Source organism: Pseudoliparis swirei, chromosome 11 (genome assembly GCF_029220125.1).
Source record: "Pseudoliparis swirei isolate HS2019 ecotype Mariana Trench chromosome 11, NWPU_hadal_v1, whole genome shotgun sequence".
NCBI classification, from domain to species: Eukaryota; Metazoa; Chordata; class Actinopteri; order Perciformes; family Liparidae; genus Pseudoliparis; species Pseudoliparis swirei.
This window is the reverse complement of record NC_079398.1, coordinates 6,406,292-6,430,572: the sequence shown is the minus strand read 5'-3', so window position 1 is coordinate 6,430,572 and position 24,281 is coordinate 6,406,292. Positions and strand designations below refer to the sequence as shown.

The 24,281-nt window shown below is 40.4% G+C and overlaps 1 protein-coding gene across 4 annotated transcripts in view; it reads right to left on the bottom strand.

Moving 5' to 3' along the window:
- Window positions 1-3,478: 3,478 nt before the first annotated feature.
- The window catches only part of apoba (apolipoprotein Ba), a 42,347-nt gene continuing 21,544 nt past the window's right edge, over window positions 3,479-24,281 (bottom strand). For 2 of the 4 annotated variants that reach the window (XM_056426292.1, XM_056426293.1), the window contains 10 exons: window positions 17,541-17,671; window positions 16,922-17,132; window positions 16,592-16,764; window positions 16,330-16,505; window positions 15,582-15,703; window positions 15,034-15,407; window positions 7,165-14,733; window positions 6,972-7,083; window positions 4,813-4,999; window positions 3,479-4,723 (listed from right to left, as the gene is read on the bottom strand). In XM_056426292.1, the coding sequence (XP_056282267.1) occupies window positions 3,608-4,723; window positions 4,813-4,999; window positions 6,972-7,083; window positions 7,165-14,733; window positions 15,034-15,407; window positions 15,582-15,703; window positions 16,330-16,505; window positions 16,592-16,764; window positions 16,922-17,132; window positions 17,541-17,671 (10,171 nt within the window). In that variant the 3' untranslated portion in view covers window positions 3,479-3,607. Of the gene's footprint in view, window positions 4,724-4,812; window positions 5,000-6,971; window positions 7,084-7,164; window positions 14,734-15,033; window positions 15,408-15,581; window positions 15,704-16,329; window positions 16,506-16,591; window positions 16,765-16,921; window positions 17,133-17,540; window positions 17,672-24,281 lie in introns of those variants that run through there. The other 2 variants (XM_056426294.1, XM_056426295.1) reach the window with 2 other exon arrangements.

Here is a 24,281-nt window from a genome sequence, read left to right as displayed (position 1 = left end):
GAGTAATAGGCTGCTCTGGCATTACGGAGGGCCTTCTTTTAAGTTTTAAGACTATCTCACCAAACCAAGCGGGATTCTTCCAGATTAGTTGAACGCCATATGCTTTCAAGCTTTCGTGACGTTTGCTTTCGTTTGTGGGTCTGAGGGTTATACCATGGAGCAAACCTCCTCTGCCTCACTGTCTTCTTCTTCTTCAGAGGGGCTTATCGAGTCCAGTGTCATTCTCAGTGAGCCTGTGGCACTATCAACAAGATCAGTGGTCCCCAAACTACGGCCCGCGGGCCGGATCCGGCCCGCCTCCACATTTGGACCGGCCCCCTGAACAATACCAGAGACGCGTTCCGATTTTTTTTTTCCACCCTGCCCGCTGCCGTTGAGATTGCAGTGAGACGCGGAGAAAATGTGGAGTGGTACTCTTCGCAATAAAACATCTTTGATGGGACGTGTCGCGTCTCGGCCAATCAGCGTTCAGATGTCCACAGCGTGCTAGTGCTCACCAGCACTAGCACCCCCCAGCCCCCCCCCCCTCCCCCGCTGGCCCTCCAGCAGACAAGGGAAACGTTATGTGGCCCTCTCAGGAAAAAGTTTGGTGACCCCTGAACTAGATGATCAATCTGGGACGGACTAAAGTTAGACCAGGAGTCCTCTGTTATATTGAGACGTGGTATTGAATCAAATGCAGAAGGAATCACTTCTTTAAATCTAGCTACAGCACTGTCACTTAGACATCTGGTGTAGAAACTTTTGACTAACGTTGTACACTCCGGTAGTATGAACGCAAAAGTTATAAGGTTGTGGTCTGACAGAAGAGGATTATGTGGGAAGACCTTCAAATGCTCAATGTCAATGCCGTATGTAAGAACAAGATCAAGCATGTGGCCAAAGCTGTGAGTGGTTTTCTGTATTCTCTGACAGAAGCCGATCAAGTCCAACAATGAGATGAATGCAGCACTAAGGCAATCATTATCAACATCCACATGAATATTAAAATCTCCTACAATAATAACTTTATCAGTTTTAAGAACCAGACTTGATATAAATTCTGAAAATTCAGATATAAACTCTGAATATGGACCTGGTGGCCGGTATAGAATCAGAAATATAATTGGCTGTAGTGTTTTCCAGGTTGGATGTGAAAGACTAAGAACAAGGCTTTCAATTGAGTTGTAGTTTAATTTAGGTTTAGGATTTATTAATAGGCTCGAGTCAAAGATGGCTGCAACTTCACCTCCTCGACCGGTGCCTCGAGGAATCTGAGTATTAATATGACTTGGAGGAGTCGATTCATTTAGGCAGACATATTCTTCATGACTAAGCCAGGTTTCAGTTAGACAACATAAATCAATGTGATTATCTGATATTAAATCATTTAGTAACACAGCTTTAGATGACAGAGATCTAATATTTAGGAGACCACATTTAATAGTCATGTTTTGTTGCACTGCTGAAATAATGGTGTTAACTTGTATACGGTTATTTTGTACGACTCCTCTTCTGCTTATTTTTGATTTATTTAATTGAAGTGGCCGTGGGACAGACACAGTCTCTACTCTAGAGTTGTGGGTGGGTAACTGCTCGAATGGAACAGCAGAGAAGGGTGTAAGACTACAACTCTGCTCCCGGTTCCTAATCTGAACCCTGGGTTGTCATGGATTAAGTCCGGTGATCAATTTGGTCATGTTCGCATAAATGAGATGCGCTCCATCCAAAGTGGGATGGATGCCGTCTCTCCTTATCAGATCAGGTTTTCCCCAGAAAGTCTTCCAGTTATCTACGTAGCCCACATTATTCGCTGGGCACCACCTCGACAGCCAGCGGTTCGAGCGGAAATTATTTTTGTATATCGTCACTACGGCCACAATTCTTACTCTTGAGGCATTCTTTTCTGCTAAAGTAGTAGGGAATATTGTGCTTGTCGTAGACATGTAACTATGGAATCCAACAGTTTCCCAGATCTTTCCAGAGAAGCCATAACAAGGGAGGAAGTCCACCTTTCTGCTCAGTCATCTCCATTGAAAACCTGACGAAATTTTTTACAGCAAGCAGGAAAACTTTCTGAACTGCGATTAAACTCTCATTTCTAAACTTAAAAAAACATTTAAGGACATGTAAACGTTCACAAAAGCCTTGAGCATCTCCTAATGTAGAAACTGTTAGCATCAGAGTTATGGTTCTCTTTCAAATCCAAAGGTTTTGACAGGTTGCTTTCTTCAGATTCTGAGCTGTCTGTCTCTCACTCACACAGGTGTTTCATGTGAGGCTAATCAGTGGCGGATCTCACACACTCTCTTGTTTATCATACATTGTGAACCATAAAACAGACCAACAGTGTGTTCACGAGTGTGTGGCCACGTGCGCGCGCGTGTCTTTAAATGGAGAGATATTAGAGGAGAACCAGCTTCAGAATTTCTCAGGTCACATTTAAGCCACAAAAATAACAAACATATCGACACGTTCGGCTGAATCTTTCCTCTCTATTAATTCTACTAATTTGGTGATTTGATCATGTTTTTTTGACAGGGTTTAACAAATGCTTTGTAGAAAATCCAATCAGTGTTTAGATCTTGTCTATCTTTCACCGCATGGTTTCTCCCTCTGTATTTTTTTAATTTATCTTTCTCCTGTCTCTCACTTTATTTATTTCTCTCTCTGGCTCTCACGTCTGACTTTTCCCCCTCTCTCTCATTTCTTGGGTTGTGATTCATATCTTTAAATATTGAGATGATAAAGTGGTGCTTATCTTTTCCAGTTATACATTTCCACTCAATATTTGTGTGCGTCAACACTTTCAGCATGAAGTTTCCCTTTTTTCATATGTTCAGTTGTTTTAAGCTATTTTCAGCCTATTTCAGATGTTGGCAGCTATTTTCAGCTATTCTTTTCATATTTAGTTGTATATATTTTCAAATACTTATTTAAATTTATTTAAATATGACTCCAAACTCATTCAGATTAAAGAGTTGTAATTAACTACAAGATAACACAAGTTTTCCGTAAAAAATGTACAAAAATTGGCCTCAAATTTGAATGCTCATTGTTTTTCTGTGATGTGTAGACTTATTGTACAATACATTGTTTAGTCGGGTCTAAATCAACACCTGGCAAGGACTATAATGGTGCAATTTAGTTCTAGTTTACTTTCCAAGTGACTTATGATGTGGTAAAAGCAGAACAGACACAACTTAGGGCCATTTGCTAATGATCTAATTTACTTATGCAGGTCATATAGAGGCATCAGTATTTAGTTTTAGTATAGGTTCCTGACAGTACTTGAAGCAAAATCTCCCTCTGCTACTGATAGTTTTGTCATAGACATCCAAAGGTTCCTGCTCTGTATAAGAACATGTTGGGAATAGTATGACAAACACAAACATCTGTATTCAGTATTGGTTAATAGAACACCATTATTTACTTGTGTACAAAACACGAGAAGGTCATAATTACCTAAATTGTCAAATTTAAAGAAATCTCAAAGAAGAAGAATCTGTATTATTTTAATGTTAGTTAAAACACCTCCAAACACATTTTTATTGACATCAAACAAAGTACATTTTTCACACACTTAAATTCAGTTAATCATAACGAAATCTATTAAGAGAGCCATAGCTCACTGACTGTATTGAGGCCATTCGCTGAAAGACTTCCAAAGAAAGGGTAAAAGAATTTCCATCTTTTTATTGCTCACGGAAGAGGTTAGAGGTATGCTTCCATTAAGTCCGCTATAGAGATTTGACTGCAAAATACTGATAAACTCCTGGGTATTGTTATTTACCCGCTCAATACTTAAAGCATTATGAGCCTCTTGAATCATCAGTTTGGCATTGTCTTTATACTCAGCCACATATCTCTTTGCCTCCTCAGTATGTTGGTTTGAGTACTGCAGAACATCTGCATAGATGGCGTCAAGTTGATAAGCAATTTCAATGTTTTTATCTTTTAAGTAGGTGATCAGATCCTCCGCTTTTTCAGCAATTACCTGGAAAAGGTCATGAACTGTTTTGTGAAAGAAATCGAACCCCCTGGCCACTGAATTTCTGAACTGATCATATACAGATTTCATGGAAGACATCAGGTTATCCATTATCTCATTTCCATCTATAACATCAGTTCCAGGTATGGTGAACCGTATTCCTTTGATGTATCTAGAAATATTCTCCACGATGCCGGAAAATCTTTGGATTGCTCTGTCGGTGGCTCTTGATACAGACCGACGAGCTCGTTGGACCATCTCCATGCTCGAGAGCTTCTCCTCAGATTCAGGCAATGTCAAATGTATGTCACTCAATAACTGAGTGACTGCATCTAGCAATACATAAATCTTGTCTTCACTGATTTTCAAGACTTTTCTAATCATGTGAGCCAACCTGTCAACAACACCCTGCAAACTCATGGACATGTCTTTTCCTTGATCACTGAGGTGTTTGATTGAATTTAGCTGTGTGTTAAAAGACAAAGGTACCTCATGATAGGCTCTCTCTATAACATTGGAAACTGTGTTTTTCAGCTTAATGCCGCCCTGGTTGAGATCAAAACCAAAGTGAGCCACGTGGTACTTGTTAATGAACTTAAGCACAGCATCAGTCATAGATGGAATCCTGTCTTTGGTACCCTCAATCACTTTATGGAGGAAATCTGAATTCCATGACGTCTGTAAGATTAACTTCTGAGAGTTTCTCAGGGTGGCTTTGGCAGTGAAAACATCAGTATCCTTTTCAGGAGTAGACTGCAATTGATGGAAAAAATTAACAACAATAATAATTAAAACAGTGTTAATTGCCCTACATATAACGTGAATCCATATATAGATCTTACCAGGTAGCGACTAAACAGTTTTCCATACAACTGTGATGGAGACTTCCGCTGAAACTGCATTCCAAGGAAACCAAATGATGGACAAGACATAGATGCAGTGATGCCATCTTTGCGTGAGGCAAAGCGGAAGCTTGCGTCCACAAATGTTCGGCTAGTGATGTCAACATTGAGAGTATGATGAGAATCCCTTTAAAAAAGAGAAACAGTTGTTTGTAAGAGTATTTTCGAGTGCATTTGGTCAACCTGTGAATGGACTGTACTTGTATAACCTTTTTCTTGTATGTCTTCGGACCACTCAAAGCTCTATAACACTACATGTCATCAATCACCCATTCATACACTGATGACAGGAGCTACCATGTAAAGTGCCACCTGTCTATCAGGACTATCTAAACATTCATTGCCCAAGGATACATTGGCTAGCAGGCAAGTGCGATCGAACCGTCGATTCTTGGATTTGAAGGATGACCCTGCTCTACCACTGAGCTACAGTCGCCCCCTTGTACGAGAAAACATTTGAGAACTGTTCAAATATGTTAAAAAATGACACAGCCTTGGGTAAAAACTAGTGCTGTGAAAAATAACACGTTAACTCAGTTAATTAAATTACAGGATTAATTAGTTTTGTTTCTTTAACGCATTTAACGCATGCGCAGAATGAGCTTCCAATCCGTCTGTTGTTGGTCGTCTCGAACCAGCAGCATGTTATTCTGTCTCTACGTGTCGTGTTAACACGACTCCGATCTCCGTCTCGCGCGCCGCAGAGCTCGGATGCCGGCGTGTGCGCGCACATCGGGACGAAAAAAAGTCACTTGCACCCCCCCCATCAACAACTCTTCTCTCGGCTCGCGCGGCAGAGCTCCGATGCTGGCGCGCGCACAGGTGAGCAAGTTATGTGCCCCCCTGTGTATAAATGCAGGGCTTTCAAGTGTCTGCGCGCATCGGGACGGAGCAAAGAAAAGTCACTAGCACCCCCCCCCCCCCCCCGTCAACAACTCTTCTCGGAGCTCTTGCTCTTGAGAGCCCTGTAAATGTATATATGTGATTAATCATGATTAATCCACAGAAACCTGTGATTAACCTGATTAAAAATGTTAATCGTGTCACAGCCCTAGTAAATACACATTACATCAAATCAGCCAAATGTATTTGGAGCTTTATCCTAAGAAAAAAGACGTATTTATATTACAGTTACATCTGAATAGATTCTGATTTTGATTTTAATTTGTCTTGAATGTATTTTGTAAGGGAGAGCTATCCAATCTGGTCAAGACACATGTAACTAATACTCTCTTTACACCTTGCATTTACAATATGTTTTTGGTGATCAGATTGCAATTGGATAGTGAACATGTGAAAATGCCCCCAAAATGCATTGAGGTCAGATTTAGATTTCTTTTCTTCTGTTTTTTGGGGAGTTTTTCCTGATCTGATGTGAGGTCCCGGGACAGGGATGGCGTATGTGTACAGATTGTAAAGCCCATTGAGGCAAATTTGTCACTTGTGATTCTGGGCTATGCAAAATAAACTGAATTGAATTGATCGGACTGACCAAACCACTGCGCATTGTCTCTTAATCACACACACACACACACACACACACACACACACACACACACACACACACACACACACACACACACACACACACACACACACACACACACACACACACACACACACACACACACACACACACACACACACACACACACACTTACTTTCTTCTGTCTTTGATTCACTTTTCATGTTTTAGGAAAGATCCTAAAACATGAAAAGTAAATCATGAAAAATATATTCTTATATCAATGGGCAATTAAAAAATCATAAATCAATAAATTTTTTAATGAAATTCAATTAATTGTGTATAGCCCCAAATAACAAATTTGCCTCAGATGGTGTTACAATCTGTACACATACAAAAAAAACACTGGGGGAGGAACAGAGAACAATTCCTATATCAGGTTGGACAGAAGTACAATATATGTCATGTGTACAGAATGAACATCATAACAGAGACAACAAATATTCATGTAAGGATTAAACTTTTTTTTTCTTCTATTTTTTACTGGGCTTTCATTGAGATCAATGTACGCAAATAAATCTAGATTTCTAATAAAATCATAAATTGAAGGAAAAAGTATAGTCCATACACTTACCTCAGGTGTTGTGCTAAAACATGTTGCCAGTCCACATTTACATCACTGTGAATCAAGTTGCACTTCCCATTTAGATTTACTGCTCCATTTTCAAATCCAATGGTTGCAGTGGCTAAAGGGACATCAAATATTATATATATTGCAATGTCTTTGATCAAGTAATTAAATTGAGTAGAGTGTGTCTATGTCTTACCATTGAGATCATATTCCAAGAAGATCATGTTAGAAGTACAGATGGAATTCAGCGAAGTTACAAGGCTAGAGTCCTTTTTCTCAAGGTTGGCAGTTGTTGACATGTTATAAATAGGGGAGGAAACGTTCAGAGTGGCACTGATGGCTCCAAAAGCTGGAATAAACACACTTGAAGGCAAATGTAAGGCAATGGCAGGGATTTCAATTGTTTGCTTTGGGATGACGATGGTTGGAAGTTCAAAGTTTGAAATCTGGGTTGTGATTTCATCAAGGCTGATACTGTGCTCTCCAATGTTAAAGGATTTCAGTAAAGTGAAAGATGAAACAGTGATTCCATATTGTGGCATTTTAAATGAAAGTAATGACATTTTCCCCTGTAGATACTTTGTTTCAATATCGTAACTGGGCACTGATATTATTGGCAAGCCTGGCAGTATGATTTCAAAGGCTGTAGTGGTGATCACCTTTGGGATGTTAAGGTGCTTAGGATCAATTGTTAAGGGCTCTACATGCAAGTTGGTAAATGGAACATCAAAGGCTGGAACCAAGATTGCAAAGGGAAGAGTGAGATTATCAGGGACGTCCAGTTTTTCAAATCGCATGTCTATGTTTCTTATGGAGTGTGGAATTTCTTTTACCCAAGAAGGCATTGCAATATTAATCTCAGGGATGCTTAAAGTGATGCCGTTTTCAAATAGTTTAAATGGTATTGTATACTCCTGGCCATCCATGGTCTTTGTGTACACAATGCTGGAAGAGATGTTAAGGAATTGTAACTCGTCCATAATTGTGACCTGATCATACTCCAGAACATCCCAGATGGTCTTATGATATACAGGAATCCTAACTTTGTTCAAGAAAGCTAGGTGACCTTCCACTGATCCAGTCATGTCCATGCGTACTTCAGATTCATCATTAAACATAAGTAAATCCCAAGCATGGATGAGAGATGCCAGTTGTTCCTTAACACTCAAAGTGAAAGACTGCTTCTCTGCGCTGATTGCAAGGTTGATACTCTGAATAAGTCCAGCATCACCCAAACTATTTGGCTGACTTGCATCAATGTTCAGTGTAGTCTTGAAAGTTGTTAAAGCAATACATTCGAGTTCTCCTTTAACATTGTGCTTTCCATTAGTGTTGAAATATGCAGATTCAACATTATTATTGCTGGTGTATTCAGCTGTTGCAAAGATTCTCCTCAAAGAGACCTCGAGAGCCAAGTTGTTGGTCACGTCATAATGGAAGATGTTATCGTTTAAGCTGCGTTTGTGTTTCCCTTGTTTGTCAATGTTTGAATTGAAGACAGTCCTGGAAGTTGAACGCAGGCTATTGGAATTAAGGTAGAAACTGGCCTCATTTTCTAGATCTCCATTAAAGTTACAACTGTCTAGTATCGTTATGTCTGATTTTCCTCGGGTAGACGTCTCAAGTGACACATGGGCAGAAAGTCCTTCCAGTGCCCAGTTCATATCAAGGATTCCTTTGCCTGTAGTCTCAATCAAAGGAATGTTAAACATGTATTTTAGTTTTTTTTTGGAAGCAACATGTGGCGTGGTAATGGTATTTCCTCTGAGTTCTTGATTCAATTCAAGGTTGAGGAAGGATAGATTGATTTTTGCAGTGTTGGCTACAGACGCTTCCATACTCCTTTTGGTGAGACGAATAGCACATTCATGGTTTGCTTCCATATTGTTATGCTCTATCAAAACACTCGTGGCCAGTTTTAGTCCTCTCTTTTTTGACAGACTGGTGGTGCCATCAATTTTTCCATTAAAAATATCAAACACAGATGTTGATAAAGTGCTAAACTGAGCAACAATGTCAGACTGGTTGTAAAGACCAGCATTAGCACTTAAGGTAATCACAGTGGATTTGAAGGAGAAGTCACAAGTTATGTTACCAAGGGCTGGGATCAAAATGTTGTTCTGAAGGACTGGTAGTGTGAAAGTGGGCAGCTTTATTTCACTTAATGTTTCTGGAACATGGACAACAGGTAATTCCATAGATGGTAGTATGACGGTATAGGATGGCACAGAGAAACCCAGTGCTGGAACTTTAAAGCGTGGTGTACTGACCTCCTTGGGAACAAAGAAGCCAAAGGCTGGCATCTCAGCCCTGAAATCTGAAACCTCAATTTTTAATAATGGTATTTTGTATCCAGGGACAGTGAAGATTCTAGGAGGCAGACAAGAGGTGTCAATTCTGTGTTTAATAAAATGGGCCTTTGCTTGGTTGTAAGAATCTTTGAGAAGTGTAACTACTTTGTCTCTAGAGTGTTCAAATTTAGCCTGGATGATGTTGCGGTTGTCAATAATTGTATTATAAATTGGTTCAAGGTGTAATTCAAAACTGTGTGTTTCAGGGTTCTTGTGGTAATGAAGCTTCAGGTTTATATCGAATGACTGTTGAGGATTTGTGAGCAAGGTTTCGAATCCAGCATTTTCCCACAGAGACAGGTCTCTGACCTCCGGGGTTTTAATGTCAAGATAAGGCACTGTTATTGCCGGGATAGATAAAGGAACAGTCAAAAAGTCCAGATTTGCCTCTCCATAAGCTGATGATTGAAAGAAGGTGTTCATGTCATTGTTTACTGCTGTAAAGTTGTGATTGTAGTTGTACTGGTTGAATCTTGCCAAAGTAAACCAACAAGCACGCTGATTCTCAGAGTTTAGTATGATACCATAATCATGCTGCAGATCGATCTTGCCAGTAAGTTTCAATGGGAACAACATCTTTGAGTTTACTCTATTCTTAACATCAAGCACAATTTCAAATGGATGGGCCATGATTTCCAGCGAGTTTGCCATGAATCCAGTCACACCTCCAGCGAATTCAGCATCATGAGAGGCTGTCACTGCAACTTTCAAGTCCCCAATATTAGCCTCTCCATTTAAAATCATAACACTCTTCTTGACAGATGGAAATTCATTTTCACATCTAGCTTCAACAGTGATATGGCTTAAGATCACAGACTCAGCAGTCAGTGTTTGCTTCGATTTCATGTCCTTACAGTCGGTTTCTCCTGCTAAAGTTAACTTGGCAGTGCCACAATTTATGCTGAATTCTAAATTGCTTGAGTGTGTACCTTCATCAGAGTAGTTTTGAATGGACCACTTTCCATTACCAGTAGTTTCCCCGGTCACAGTTACTCTGCCTGAGTCCATGGTGGCTGCTATATTCTGTTTCACTGATGCCTGACTTGAAGTTTCAATTGATGGGATATCTACCTTGTGGTTGTAGTTTGTGTCTATGGCTGCAGAGAGCCCTTTCTTCAATGTGAGTGTCATATTGTTGACCAAATATGCCATGTAGATTTGACTTGTGGCCTTGGTAGTGGTCTTAGCAGAAGCCTCAGCAGAAATGCCAGTGAGTGTCAAAGATCCCTCATGATCAATGGAGAAGGCCATATGTGTAGCTTTAACAGTTTCTGTGAATAGCAACTTCTTCATTCTGGGAGCTTCCAAGTGAGCAGTGGCTTGAAAGGTGTATTCAAGGGGTTCAATAGATGATTTGGCATGAGAAGTAATAGTGGCTGTAAACTGTGGGTTTTTTGGTGTGGATGTTGAGTTCTCAATCTTGCCTATAGTTTCCAGAGTGTACTTTGGGGAGCTTACTCTAAATTCACAATGGAGTTTGCCAAAAACTGGCATACAAATGTCACTGGGAACCTCAGGTAATGTAATCTCTGGAATTGGAAGCTTTGTAATTTTAAAGTCCTTCAGATTTAACTTGGGGATTTTGATGACTGGAAATGTTATTTCTTTCAGAGTTATTTCTGGGAAGGTGAGATCTGATATTTTAAAAAGATAAAGAACTTTTAGGTCACCAAAAATGTCCTCAGGGTCAGGCATTTTTATCTCAAATCTTATGATATCGTCTATGAGTTTTACTATATGTGCTTTGATCTCATCAAAGTCTATGGTAAAGGCAGGCATTATGTAGGAGTTGAGGATCTTTACTTCAGGGAAAGACATTTGAGCTGGAATGCTAATCTCCTGCAGTTTATTCAGGTTTATTTTAAATGCTGAAATGATAAGGTCAGTAAAAGGTACAGTAAAAGTTGGAACTTCAATCTCAGCTTTTTTCAGTGCACCCATAATTCCATCTGCAGTTTGCTTAATCTGGGTGATGATCTTGTTGTCATTGGTAATTTTTTTGACCTTCTCTATCAGTTGGTTAAACTGTGCAGAAATGTAGGTAACGACATTGCTGTAAGATTCACTTGCTCTTTCGAGATACATGTACATTTCATTTCTGATATCCATGTCATGGATTCTTTGACGCAGGTCCTCAAGTATATCCTGCACTTTCAACTTGACGTCATTGTAAAATGTAGTGTAAATCAATTTTTTCAGTTTCTTTATAGCGTTAGCCACCTTTGTGTTTTTGAGTTTGTCCAAATATGTGAAGATGGAACTTTGGATCCCTCTGAAAAATTCCCGTATTGCCTCAAATTTCTGTACAATCTCATATATTTTAATCTGCTCGTTGATATAGTTTGTTGATTCAGCAATTTTTTTGTTGATCTCATCAACAAATGCACTGTAGTCAAATTCCTTTAAAGAGGTAACCATTGAAGAAATATGTTCATTAAGGCCATCAATGTTTTCCCTAAAGTCAATTGCTCTGGCTTGTCTTATTACACTATACAGAAGTTGCATAATTTTATCATGAAAAAATTCAAAGTGGATTGAATTTAGAGCATCGACCATTGACTGCACAGTCTCTTCGATTTTGAATTCCTTGATGAGAATCACTAACTGATCCATTAATTCTTTAACTGTATCATCAAAATTGTATTTTAAAAAGGTATCCCTACTGTAAGAATACACGGCATTGATTTTGTTAGGGATTTCATATTCGTCAATCCAGTTGACAATAACATCATTGATAGATTCCAACACTTTTGCAATCTCTGAAGATGGGATTTTATAAGACAGCTTTTCAACATAAATGGCGAAATCAATTGAGAGAAGGTAATCCTTTACATCTTGGAAAAACACATTGATGTCAAAGTTCTCAATGGCCGGTTTAATTTCGGACAGTTTGTCTTTTATTTTCTCCAATATTTTATATTTAGAATCAAGTTCACGTAGCCATGCAGTACTGCTTTCTGTGAGCTTCTGTAAATCTATCTGGCTGATGATGTCCTCGATGGTATCGAGTGATTTGACGAGTGACTGCTTGATTTCATATTGCTCATTAATGGTCCGAAGTTGATTTACAATTTGTAAAAGTAGATTTGTTATCTTTTTTGCAAAGTGGCCGGCCTTGACATAGTCTTTGATTGCTAGATTGATGTCACTAATTTGGTTGACAATGTCCATTATCATATTTTCCATGCTCTCTCTCAAGTTGTTTATCGCAACCTCCATGTCATCCATTGTTACAGCAAACTCATTGATCAAATAATCAAGTTTTGCTTTTACTTGATTCACTTTGTTTTCCAAGTTTATTTTGTTTATGAAGTCACTTAATTGCATAGGTAGATTATCTAACTTGGCTCTAAAGTCAATGATTAGCTGATTGATATCTAAATTGTTGATGAACTGCTGAATCGATTCTAAGGCTTGTACAAGTGTGTTCTTGAGCTGCTCAAAAGCAACAGGAAAGCTTTTAATTAATGGGATATCAACAATATGACATTCACTGTTCTTGTCATACTTGAGGGAACCAGCAATACTAAATTCTTGAATATCTGATCTCTTGTCTTTGCTTAATTTGCTGAAAATGTCTGTTAATATTACTCCAGAAAACTCAAATCCAACCTTCTCAGGATTATGGAAAGCACCAATGTCCTGGTTATAAGTATTGTTGTTTATCTTAGATCTTATTTTCCAGGTCAGATATTGGTCCCTTGGTGTCATGAGGCCATCACATTTGTTGTATAAATTAATGGACAACTTCTCACTTGGAAACATATGTGTTGTTGATACCCGGCTGTCATGTGAGTATACAAGAGCTAGGGGCTCGGCTCTAACTAACAACTTGCTATTCAGCTCACCGGTTTGCTTCCCATATAGATTAATTTGTCCATCACTGTTGACAAGAGCATCAACAGTGAGACTGAAAGGCATTGCCATTGTGCGAATGGTGGTGTCAAAACGTAGAGACTCAGAATCTATTTGTGCCTCACAGTTTGACTTAGAGGAAAGTCCAGCAAACTCCAGTTCACAGTTGTGACTTAGCTGGGCGTCCATTACATTTACGGATGTGTTGTATTTCATTGTTCCAGCCATATCATCATAATTGAGTTGATAGGTATGTTTAATATTGTGTTCTTCTCCATAAGCTCCCTTCATACTTCCACTCAGATCCATCTTAATTGGCTCAAGCTTCATGTGGCCTTCATTGTTCCATGTAACATCAAAAAACTTGAGGTCATTTCTCATATCAAGGGATGTAACAAATGGCTTCATATGAACCTTGGTGTCTTGCTTGTAGTAAATATCTTTACAAATGAAGTTGCTAGTCTTAGAGTGGAGTGCTAGGGTCCACATAGTGAGGGTCAGTGTGTGGCTATTTTCAGTATTCATCTGCTTCAATGTTCCCATGGAACTGCTAGTAAAGGTAAGAGCCCTACGGTTCAGTACAATATCCATGATGTTTCTTGTGGTTGCATCGTATGCATGGGCTTTGAGGACACCATTCAAAGAGGCTTCTGCGGCTGTTATTTTACTCTCAACATTCAGCTCTCCTCTGCTTTTCTCAGCCATCGCTTTTGTCCTGGTGGACAGGGATGCTCCATTGTTGTCTATGGCAACACTGAATATATTATCCACCATCACAGGACTGCACTGAATGCTGTTAGTTCCACTTGAGGTCAGACCATTTCTGCCAACAATAACAGAAGCTTTGTGCAATCCTTGACCTGTGTTAAAGGTGATGGAACCTTCAGAGTTTATCTGAAGCATATTTGAATCCAGGGATCCTTCTATAAGTGAGTATGCCCTATTTGTGTCATCATATGCCTGTGACTCAATTCTGAGGATGGCGTTCTGGCTGGACACACCAAACTCAACTTTGTTATTGAGTGATTGGCCTATGGCAGTAGCAACGATGTTAGACTTTAGGGTCAGTTGAGCACCTTTATACTTGAGCTCTGCTATATGCTTGAGGGCGTCCTTCTGGGCATTGGTTTTGGACACGATCTTCAACTCAGAGTTTGCGTAAACGCCATGGATCATGTTGTGAACATCAAAGAATGGCGATTTAAAGTGCAGAGTGGACTCTCCTCTTCCTTCTCCATCTTTTGGATGTAGGTTGTAGCTGTGGGTGTAGGAGGTATTGGTATAGAATGAGCCTATTTCAAGTGATCCATCCATGGTGCCGTCTCCTGAGACTTGATCTGAATCTAGAGTTGAAGTTGACTGAGCAGAGTAATAGAGGAAGGCTTGCAAGCCCACTGGACTAGAGGCTACAATTTTATAGTTGGCTCTTGCATTCAATTTGTTCGTTATCCTTAATGTTTCTAACACACTGATGCTTGTGTCAATGAGGCTATGGCTGAAAGAACTATTCAGAAGATACTTCACATTATCATCAGCATTTCCTGACATCATACCAGTTCCTTGAAACAGACAGACAGAAAAGATAGTATTATCAGTATCTGTAACAGCACAATGTAGAATAAGTTTCATTGAATACATTGCTCTATGTTGGATAGAATGTAAGTTGCTGCACCTATTAAGAGCTCAATAACATTTTGCTCCAGATCTTACACATAGAAGAACCTCAGTTTCACAAAAATATTTAAAAAAAAAAAATTTAAAATGATATACTTCATGCCACATTCTCAAAGTGAATAGGACAAAAGCCCACACCATCAATATTTGACTATTAAGAATTAGCATTTGAAGAAGGTGTTTACCTTCAAGCTTGTATGACAGTAGGTTGAACGGTGATTGGGCCATAGCCTTGTACTGTACAATGTAGCTTGGGACATCAACAGTGTTGTTACCCCCAGAAATGGAGCATTCCCAGCCGTAGAAGTTGCTGTTGATCTTAGTGGATGCTTCAGCCAGACCGAGAAGAGGAACAGTAAAATCCAAAGAAGGTGGTATAGTAAATGATGGCAGTGGATAGTTTTTGGCAGGGATGTATAGACCTATCTCTGGTAAATCTATAAGGGGAATAGACAGAGTGGTTGGGATATTCAGTTCATGTGACTTTTTGCCTCCATGTTGAAGAGGAAGCGAGATAGCCATATTCTCCTTGTTGAACTGGTATCTGAAAAAGCTGTCACTGTTGAGGTAAAAGAAAATGATACATCAATATTGTTCCATTTTTGATTAAACTGCACATCGATAGGGCACCATAAGACAAAACAACTAGTACAGCTCAACTGTTGAGTTAGGGGTTATGCCAAGTAATACCTGAAAACCAGTGATATTCTTAAACTTGATAGTAAACACTTACGACTGCAGGAACAGCTTCTCAGGCAGGGCTGCCAGGGTGAGATCTGAAATGCTTCTTTTATTTCGCAGGTTTGCAAGATAGGGCATGCGTGCTGTCAATTTATCTAACCATATATCACCTGCCTTAAGGGTGACATGAAGATAAATTACATTTCATTTACAACAACAACTGTATAGTGAGAAAGCACTAAAGAAAACGTTTCAGAAGAAGATGAAATCTTTGTTTCTGCAGTACTAAATCAGAGTACCCTTTTGAATTTGATGCACAATGTGAAGTTTCATAACATGGTAGCACGATCCACACCAAAAACTAGTCAGTATGTTATACGTCCATGGGTACATGAACTGTACTTGTATCACATTTTTCTAGTCTTCCGACCACTCAAAGCTCTTTAACCTTTGTTGCACTGGGTGTGAATGGGTGTTAATTCATACCCAGTGCAGTGACACTGATGGCTACCATGCAAGGTGAAACATGCCCATCAGGACAATCTTACATTCTTACAACATTCACAAACCGTAGGTACAACTACAAGGGAAAATCAGGGTTAAGTGTCTCGCCGAAGGACACATTGACATGGACTATCGGAGCCAGGATCGACCTGCCGATCCTCTGATTGAAGAATTACCCTATCACTGAGTCAACAGTAACCTGATGAGCTAGTTTCTCATCCCCATAATAAACTATCAGAATAACAAAATGGGATTAAATAAGGTAATACTTATAGTGTAAAATGTCAAAGTACTACCTCAATTCCTTTAGTGATGATGTGACGCAGTTTCATATCAGTCTTTGCCACTCTTTGATCCAGAATATGATCAATGAGTTTTTGCAGCCACCTGTGATGATCTTCGCCATTTAGGATCAGTTTCTGAATCTCAGAATTCAGATCTGATTTTAGATCCACTTCAAACCTGTCAACATCTGTAAAGAGAAAATGTATCCACAAATGAATGAGCGCTCTACATCTGTCTTCTGTGCTAAAGGTGTGAGTTATGGCAGACAGCAACTGTATTTGAGGGAAGCTTTCTGTTGATAGGATGTCTCAGGGAGGTTGATGACTGTCTCTAAGTCCATGATCACATTCTCATCCATCTTTAGGGTTGTAGTGACAGCGACATCCGTTTTCAAAGAGGGAATAACCATCTGGAGTTGCAGCATGGAACCCTTCATCTTGTCAAATCTACATTTAAAACAAAGGGCATATAGATTGGTAAGACTGCAACTCCTGGGTTCCTCATCCACTGATAACCTTCTAAAAAATAGTCTAAAAAAACAAAAGCGAACACAGCTTTAACGTACACATTATATAAGGAAGGATTGTTTATAGAACTATGTACCTTGCGTTTCCAACGATAGTCAGCTGTGGGATGTTCTTGTTGGTGACATCAACGGTTATACCTTTCATCCTGGGTCCTTTGGTATCACTGTCAGTTAGAGCCAGCTTGATGCCTGCTTCCACATTAAAATCAGGAATGACAACCTCAGTGGTGAGAGTGTTCTTGTTGCGGTTATATTTCAGAGATGCAGTGACCTCTGATAAATCGTCCCCTAGTAGCAGAAGAAATTCAACTCAATCAACTTCTCTCTCTCGGAACTGTGGCAAATGGTGTCTTCATAATATAGTACAACACTGCCCATATAAATGTTAAAAGTGATAGTTACATAGAAAAGAATGAAGTGACTAATAAGGGCCTAATCTTATGGCACACATTCACTCATTCTGGACCATTATAGTTCAATAACAAACTCTCATAACATTTGGCATATATGAAATTAAATATACTATTATATTATTACAGTTAGACAACTACAACCCTTGACGTTATTTCTGGGTGTGTCACATGAAAGTAAGACTACCCAATTACTCTCTTAATTAGCACTCAACGTTGGCACTGGATGTAAGTTATGATGTGTGGAATACGCACACACATATAGACACAATATTTTTAACATTACCTTCTGCTCTTAGAGTTAGCTTCAATGAGTGCACTTTATGCCGACCCTTTTTACCCTCTCTGAGCATTTCATTAGTGATGGTGGCAGTGTACTCTGAAACTTCCCCTGTCGGCTGGATTTCAACTGCAAACCTGAAAAAATACAGGTTTCATGAAATACTCTGGTTAAGTCTTTTAACTAACTGGTTAGTTAAAATCATAGAGTTCTGCATTAAATCATCAGCCAATTACAGTAACTATCTATATATTAGCTACACAAATAGAAGATACAGTCTAGGCAAGGGGTCGCCAACCCATGGCTCCGGAACCACATGCGGCTCAATATTTTTTTAACTAAAATATGCGTGACATTGTATTACGTCGCTGTCAAGCACCTTTTCCTGCAGCTAGCTAATCATGATTTGCAAAGCCTGATCCTAGGTAAACTATCAATGTAAAGATAAATAAAAAAGAAGAAAAATAAGAGTTTAGTTCTGTGGGGACGTATTCATTTGCTTTTACTGCCAACAATGTTGGCTGACCGTTATGCTTGATATGTGTCGAGAAATTGGGGCAACTGTGGGTCAGTGGTTAGCACTGATCCACCCTGTCGATGTGTCCTTGAGCAAGACCTTTAATCCTGAATTGCTCCCTGTAGCTGTGTCTACGGTGTATGAATGTAATATAATCATATTACATTCCAAAGCGACTTCCAACCGTAAGTCGCTTTGGATAAAAGTTTCAGCTAAATGAAATCTAATGTAAAAATTAGCAAACAACACCAAATGTAATGTTTAAGGACACAGTATTCGCTGAAAAGTATTTAGCTTTAGACAAGCGATAATGATTTCTGAACTACAAACTCAGCAAAGTATATATACTTTCTCAAATTGGATCAAGTCTCCAAACTCGAGTCACGTGACCAGCTGGACGGAGATGGCAGCATAAAGCTCAGCTCCTAGCCCAACCTTGTCAAATAGTTGTTTAATTGGTTCCAACCTCGATATTTTATACTTTTTTGTTTGATAAAGATAGTTAAAGTAGAATGGCAGGCAAAGGTAGATCTCAACGCAACGATACTGATGCCATTGCAGAGCCAGTGCTGGAGAAACAGAAAAGCTACTTCGAGCCACGCTTTGCTCGGATCCAACAGGTGGGGATCGACAACGACGAGAAGCTAACTGCTATCCATGCACAGCTAGCATCTCTCACTGCGAGCCTTGGCTCTATCAGGTCTGAGGTGGACAGCCTAAGAACTACGGTGGAAAGTAACTCAAGCGTTCTTGAAAGCCATGACCATGCTTTTGAAGAGCTGGAAGTGAAGCGAGCAGATATGGAGGACAGAAACCGAATGTGCAATATTCGTGTCATTGCTTTGAAAGAGGGGCTAGAAGGCTCTAGCGCAGGCCTATTCAACTAGCGGCCCGCGGGCCGCATGCGGCCCGTTTGAGTTTAACTCTGGCCCGCAAGACTGCCTGCAAATCACTATAGCTTGGTAAGAAAAAATAAAACTGACGGACACGCCTCTTTTATACATTGAGACATCTAACCCAGAGCCATTGAGTTTCACTGTTGCCTCAACCAAACCTGTAGGTTACGTTACGCACCCTCGTTGCTTGCCGTAACCCACTCCTCACTTGCGCTCTGGTCTGGCTGACCACTGAAACACCTGCGCTAGCTGACGCTACCATTAAGCTGCAAAATGTCTCTCTCAAAGCCGAAGCGTCGGAAAGTTGTCTGTGAAAACCGCCAATTCCAAAGTGAATGGACTGAAAAGTATTTATTTACTTTGCCAGCCGTAATGAGCAACAAACCAATGTGTTTATTGTGCAGCGAATCCATTGCTGTGATGAAAGAATATAATGTGAAGAGGCACTACAAGTCGAATCATGGCTCATTTTCGAACAGTTTTCCCGAGGGCTCTGATGAACGGAGGAGGAAAGTAAACGGACTGTTAGCATGTTTTCAACGAGGGCAGTCTACCCTTAGTCGCTTTTGCACAGAACAAGAGAGAGCCATGATAGCATCTCTACGCGTAGCCTGGATACTAGCCAGACAGAAGAGGCCCTTTACCGAGTCGGAGACTGTTAAAGACTGCATGCTTGCAGTTATTGATGAAATGATTGTTGACGAAAAAGTGAAGGCAAGCGTCACTTCGTCCATTAAAAAAGTGCCTCTCTCGGACACATCAACTCTCTGCAGACTGGAGCTACTGGCAACGGATGTCGAAGGGAAGCTTTTGGAAAACCTTCGAAAAGCCGAGTTTATGTCTAACGCTGTGGATGAATCGACTGACTGTACCGACATGGCCCAGCTGTGCATATATGTGAGGTTTTATGATGGAGTGCGCGTTCGGGAGGAACTACTGGGGCTCGTTCCGCTGGAGGGACACACTACAGGTGAAGTGATTTTTCAAAAGATTGTCACGTTTTTTAATGAGCATGAACTGGATTTACAAAAAGTCTGCTTGTTGGTTACGGATGGAGCTCCTGCTATGACCGGTAGAGTGAAAGGGCTGGTGGCCAGGTTGGCAGCCGTAGTCCCGCATATGCAGTTTTTACACTGCATCATTCATCAGGCTGTAGGCCTACTGTGCGCAAAGCTCAGCGGCGATCTGAAGAACAACATGGACACTGTTATGAACATTGTGAATTTCATCCGCTCAACCTCCAGCCTTCAACATCGCCTCTTCCGTATGTTGCTTGCTGACGCATCTGCAGAGCACACTGACTTGCTAGTTCATAGTGATGTCAGGTGGCTCAGCAAAGGAAAGGTTTTGGAACGTTTCTGTGAACTCCGCCAGGAGATTTTGTCTTTCCTTCGCACGTGTAAACACAAACGGGCAGCACACTTCTTGGAGCGCATGTTGGATGAACAGTTTATGGCAGAAGTCCACTTTCTTTGTGACATTTTTGGACACTTGAACACTTTGAATCTGGAAGTTCAGGGGCGGGAAAAGTCTATCGCTGATTTGGTTGAGAGGCTGTGCGCCTTCAAAACAAAGTTAACGATTTTCACGTCAGACCTAATGTCAGGAAGGTTGCTGCACTTCTCACAACTCTGTGCATTCATGAGTGCAGCACCTGGGGCACACGTAACGCCAGTCATGACATACTTTATGAGAAATCTGACTGATAACTTCACTGAGAGATTCCAAGGCTTCAGTATTCCTATTGAGGTACTGCAGTTTGCTCGTGACCCATTCTCCATCAAACCTGAGGCAGACTTCTGTGTAAAAGCAAAAGAGGTAATGTCTTGCATTGATGAGAGCCTTCTTCAGATGGAAATGGTTGATGTCCAGTCCTCATTTGCTTTAAAGCAGCACTTGCTGTCTGAGGGTGCAGTGAATTTTTGGTGTAACCATGTTAGCCAATACCAGTACCCAACAATCAGGAAAGTGGCGCTGCTAATACTAACAATGTTTGGATCCACCTACACATGTGAGTCTAGCTTTTCTCACATGAATGCAATCAAAACAAGGGCACGTTGCTCCATGACCAATGAAAAGCTACACGAGTGTCTCAGGGTTGCCCTTATTACTTATGAGCCCAACTATGTTGAAATTGCCAAATCAAGGCAATGCAATTTTTCTCACTGAGTCAAACAGGCTCAAAACCACATAGGTCTGATAATTAAGGTAGTTGTGTAGTAGTAAAATACCCTGACTGAAGCATGTGATGCTATCAAACTGAAAATGCACAGAATACAAATCTGTTTTATGGTTCAGCAGGCTCCCTTTTGGTTTGTCTGGAGTTTTAGTTTTTACCTTTAACAAATATGGACATGAACCTGCTATAGGCACCTTATTTTTGGCTTGTTTGTGATAATATCATGAGTCGCCCCATTTTTTGTTTATCTGGTGGATGCTGTTTTACCAGAATTATCTGGCTATTTGTGTTTATGGATATGAACCTGCAAAGCACCTTATTTCTGCTTGGAAATGTTGTTGAAGGCTTATTTACTATTATTGTGATGGATACTATTTCAAGATGTTCAGTTTACATTATGCATTTTGGGATATGGACCTGCTGTAACTACCTAATTTCTGCTTGGAATTGTTTTTGATAGTTTCCTGAACAGGCTCATTTATTGTTAATCTGATATCTGAATACTATTATACTATTTTCAAATTGTTTTCTACATTTGTGGGTATGGACATGTCAGAAAAACAATGTCTCATTTTTTGTTTATGTTTTTTATGTAACTTTTGCACTTCTGTATCAAAGCTTGATAGCCTTCCTGTGTTTTGGAATGGAATTACAGTCTGAAACTGATTATATAAAGTGGAAGAAAAGAGATGCGTGTGTGACTGTTTACCTGTGGAAATATACATTACTGTTTTTCATTTTTAGCCATTATTTGATCAATATTCTGTGCGGCCCTCACACCCCCCGTGATTTTCTTATTCGGCCCACTTGCTACTGAAGTTGAATAGCCCTGCTCTAGCGCAACCCAATATCTCTCGCGCTCCCTGTCTGAGTGGTTCCCACAACTGGCAGATCTGCAGATCGATATTATGAGAGCTTACCGAATCTACAGTGAACGGAAGAATAATGTCACAACTAATCGCACGTTGATTTTCAACATGCTTCGCTACACAACCAGGCAGGCGATTCTTCGGGCTGCGCGGAAATCGCCTCCCACCATCGATGGTCGGAAAATTCGCTTCTCCCCGGATTACAGCAACTACACAGTCAAACGCCGCCAAGCTTTTCGTCAAGCTATGGATTCAGCTCGCACCAAGGCTCTTGACTTTTTCCTGCCCTATCCGGCAACCCTGAAGATCGAGGAAGGCGCCCAGTATAGAGCATTCACCTCCGCTGAAGATGCTGAGAAGTACGTGAGTCGAGCTCCCTCTCGCCCGCATACTGCAACGGAGACGACCGACGGACCGGCTGCTAACAGGAACGACGAGAACGCATTGGAAGAAGTGCAGGATTAAACTGTCTGCCTGACGAGAATGGACCCTCGGTTTGTCTCAATATCCCAGTTCTAGTGTTATTACATTGTTGTCTGCTTTATAGAGACGGAATGCCATATTGAACCGTCTTCCTATAGCCTAGCCTGCTCGCTAGGCTTGTTAGGCTAAAATAAGTTAACTACTAGGCCATTACGCCTTCGTTTTTTCTGCTTATTACTGTTGACGAGGAATCTGTTTATTTTACGTTAATTTAATGTGGAACCAATTACTGTTGTAAACCAGGTACATATGGGCTATGTGTTCCTTTTTACTGCCCCTTATCCACTCTGGATCACAGACCTATTTTGAGTGTTAGCTTTCTAGCTATGTTTCCCCCGCCTCCCCCTTTGTTTCATTGTCATGTCCGTCCGTGTTCCCCGTCTTGCGTGATTTGTGTTGTGAGGGACCCAGCTTTGGATGCAATATTGTTTGGATTCAATGAGGTGAAGGGCGGTAGCAATATGCTTCTCCACGTGTGCCTACACTTAGAGCGCAGCCTTTTTGATAATGGGTGATCTTACATTTTTAGTTTGGAATTGTGGTGGACTGAATGCCCCTCATAAACGAACCAGCTCTTTAGGCTTACTAAAAAAGAGAAACGTTGACATTGCATTATTACAGGAGACTCATTTGCTGCAGGCTGATACCGGCCGTTTAGCCAATAGATTCTATCACACAATTGCGTCTTCCTCAGAGAGCACAAAAACGAAAGGAGTAGCCATTGTTGCAAAATGAAATCTCCCACTTAAAGTGCTGTCCTCTTGGTCAGATGATACAGGCAGGATTGTGATCTCCGTGATAGAATTCAATACTCGGAAGATTGCTCTAGTGTCAGTTTATGCGCCGAATGTTTTTGATGGAAACTTCTATAATACGCTCACCAAACAAATGCTGGAGTTAACGGACTGTTCCTTCATTGTTGGTGCGGATTTCAATGCTGTTTGGGACCCACATATTGATCGGTCGAATGCAAAGGCCACAGGGGTACAGGCTCAGGCCACAAATGCTCTGAAGTCATGGGCCAACAGTTTAGGGCTTATAGATACCTGGCGCGCAGTGAACCCCACCTGTAAGGATTACTCCTTCTTCTCAGGTAGACATAAATCTTTTTCCAGAATAGATTTTCTTTTTGCATCCCCTCATTTATTCAACTCAATTGATAAAGCGGTGTTACTTCCAATGGCACTATCTGACCATAAAGGGGTCTTTTGCTCCACCACCCTAGGCCGACTGTCTCAACGTGCTGCTAGATGGCATTTCAATACCTCTTTATTAAATAATGAATCCTATGTCACACAATTTATTGCAGAATTCCAGACGTTTGCAGAAATTAATGTTGGCTCTGTAGAAGACCCAATGATTCTGTGGGACGCAATGAAAGGTTTTATTAGGAGCAATACCATTCTATTCTGCTCTAACGCACGCAAAGCTAGGACACTCCAACTGCAAAACCTTGAATCTGAATTCACCAGATTAGACTCATTGATGCAAACAAACTTTACTGACCAAATAGCTTTAAAACGATCACTAGTTAAGAAGGAAATAAACAACATTCTGAAACGCAAATCTGAATTCCTAATTCATAGAACGCGACAGCGCTATTACTTCCAGGGTGCTAGACCGAGTCATTTACTTGCCATGAGAATCAGGTCAAGTGACCATTTTTCAGATATTCCGGCTGTTAAATCTTCAGATGGCAATATCAGAACTGACCCTGTTGAAATAAATAAATCTTTTCAGACATTTTATTCTAATTTGTATCAATCAGAGGTTACTTTGGATAAAATCCACTGTGACGGATGG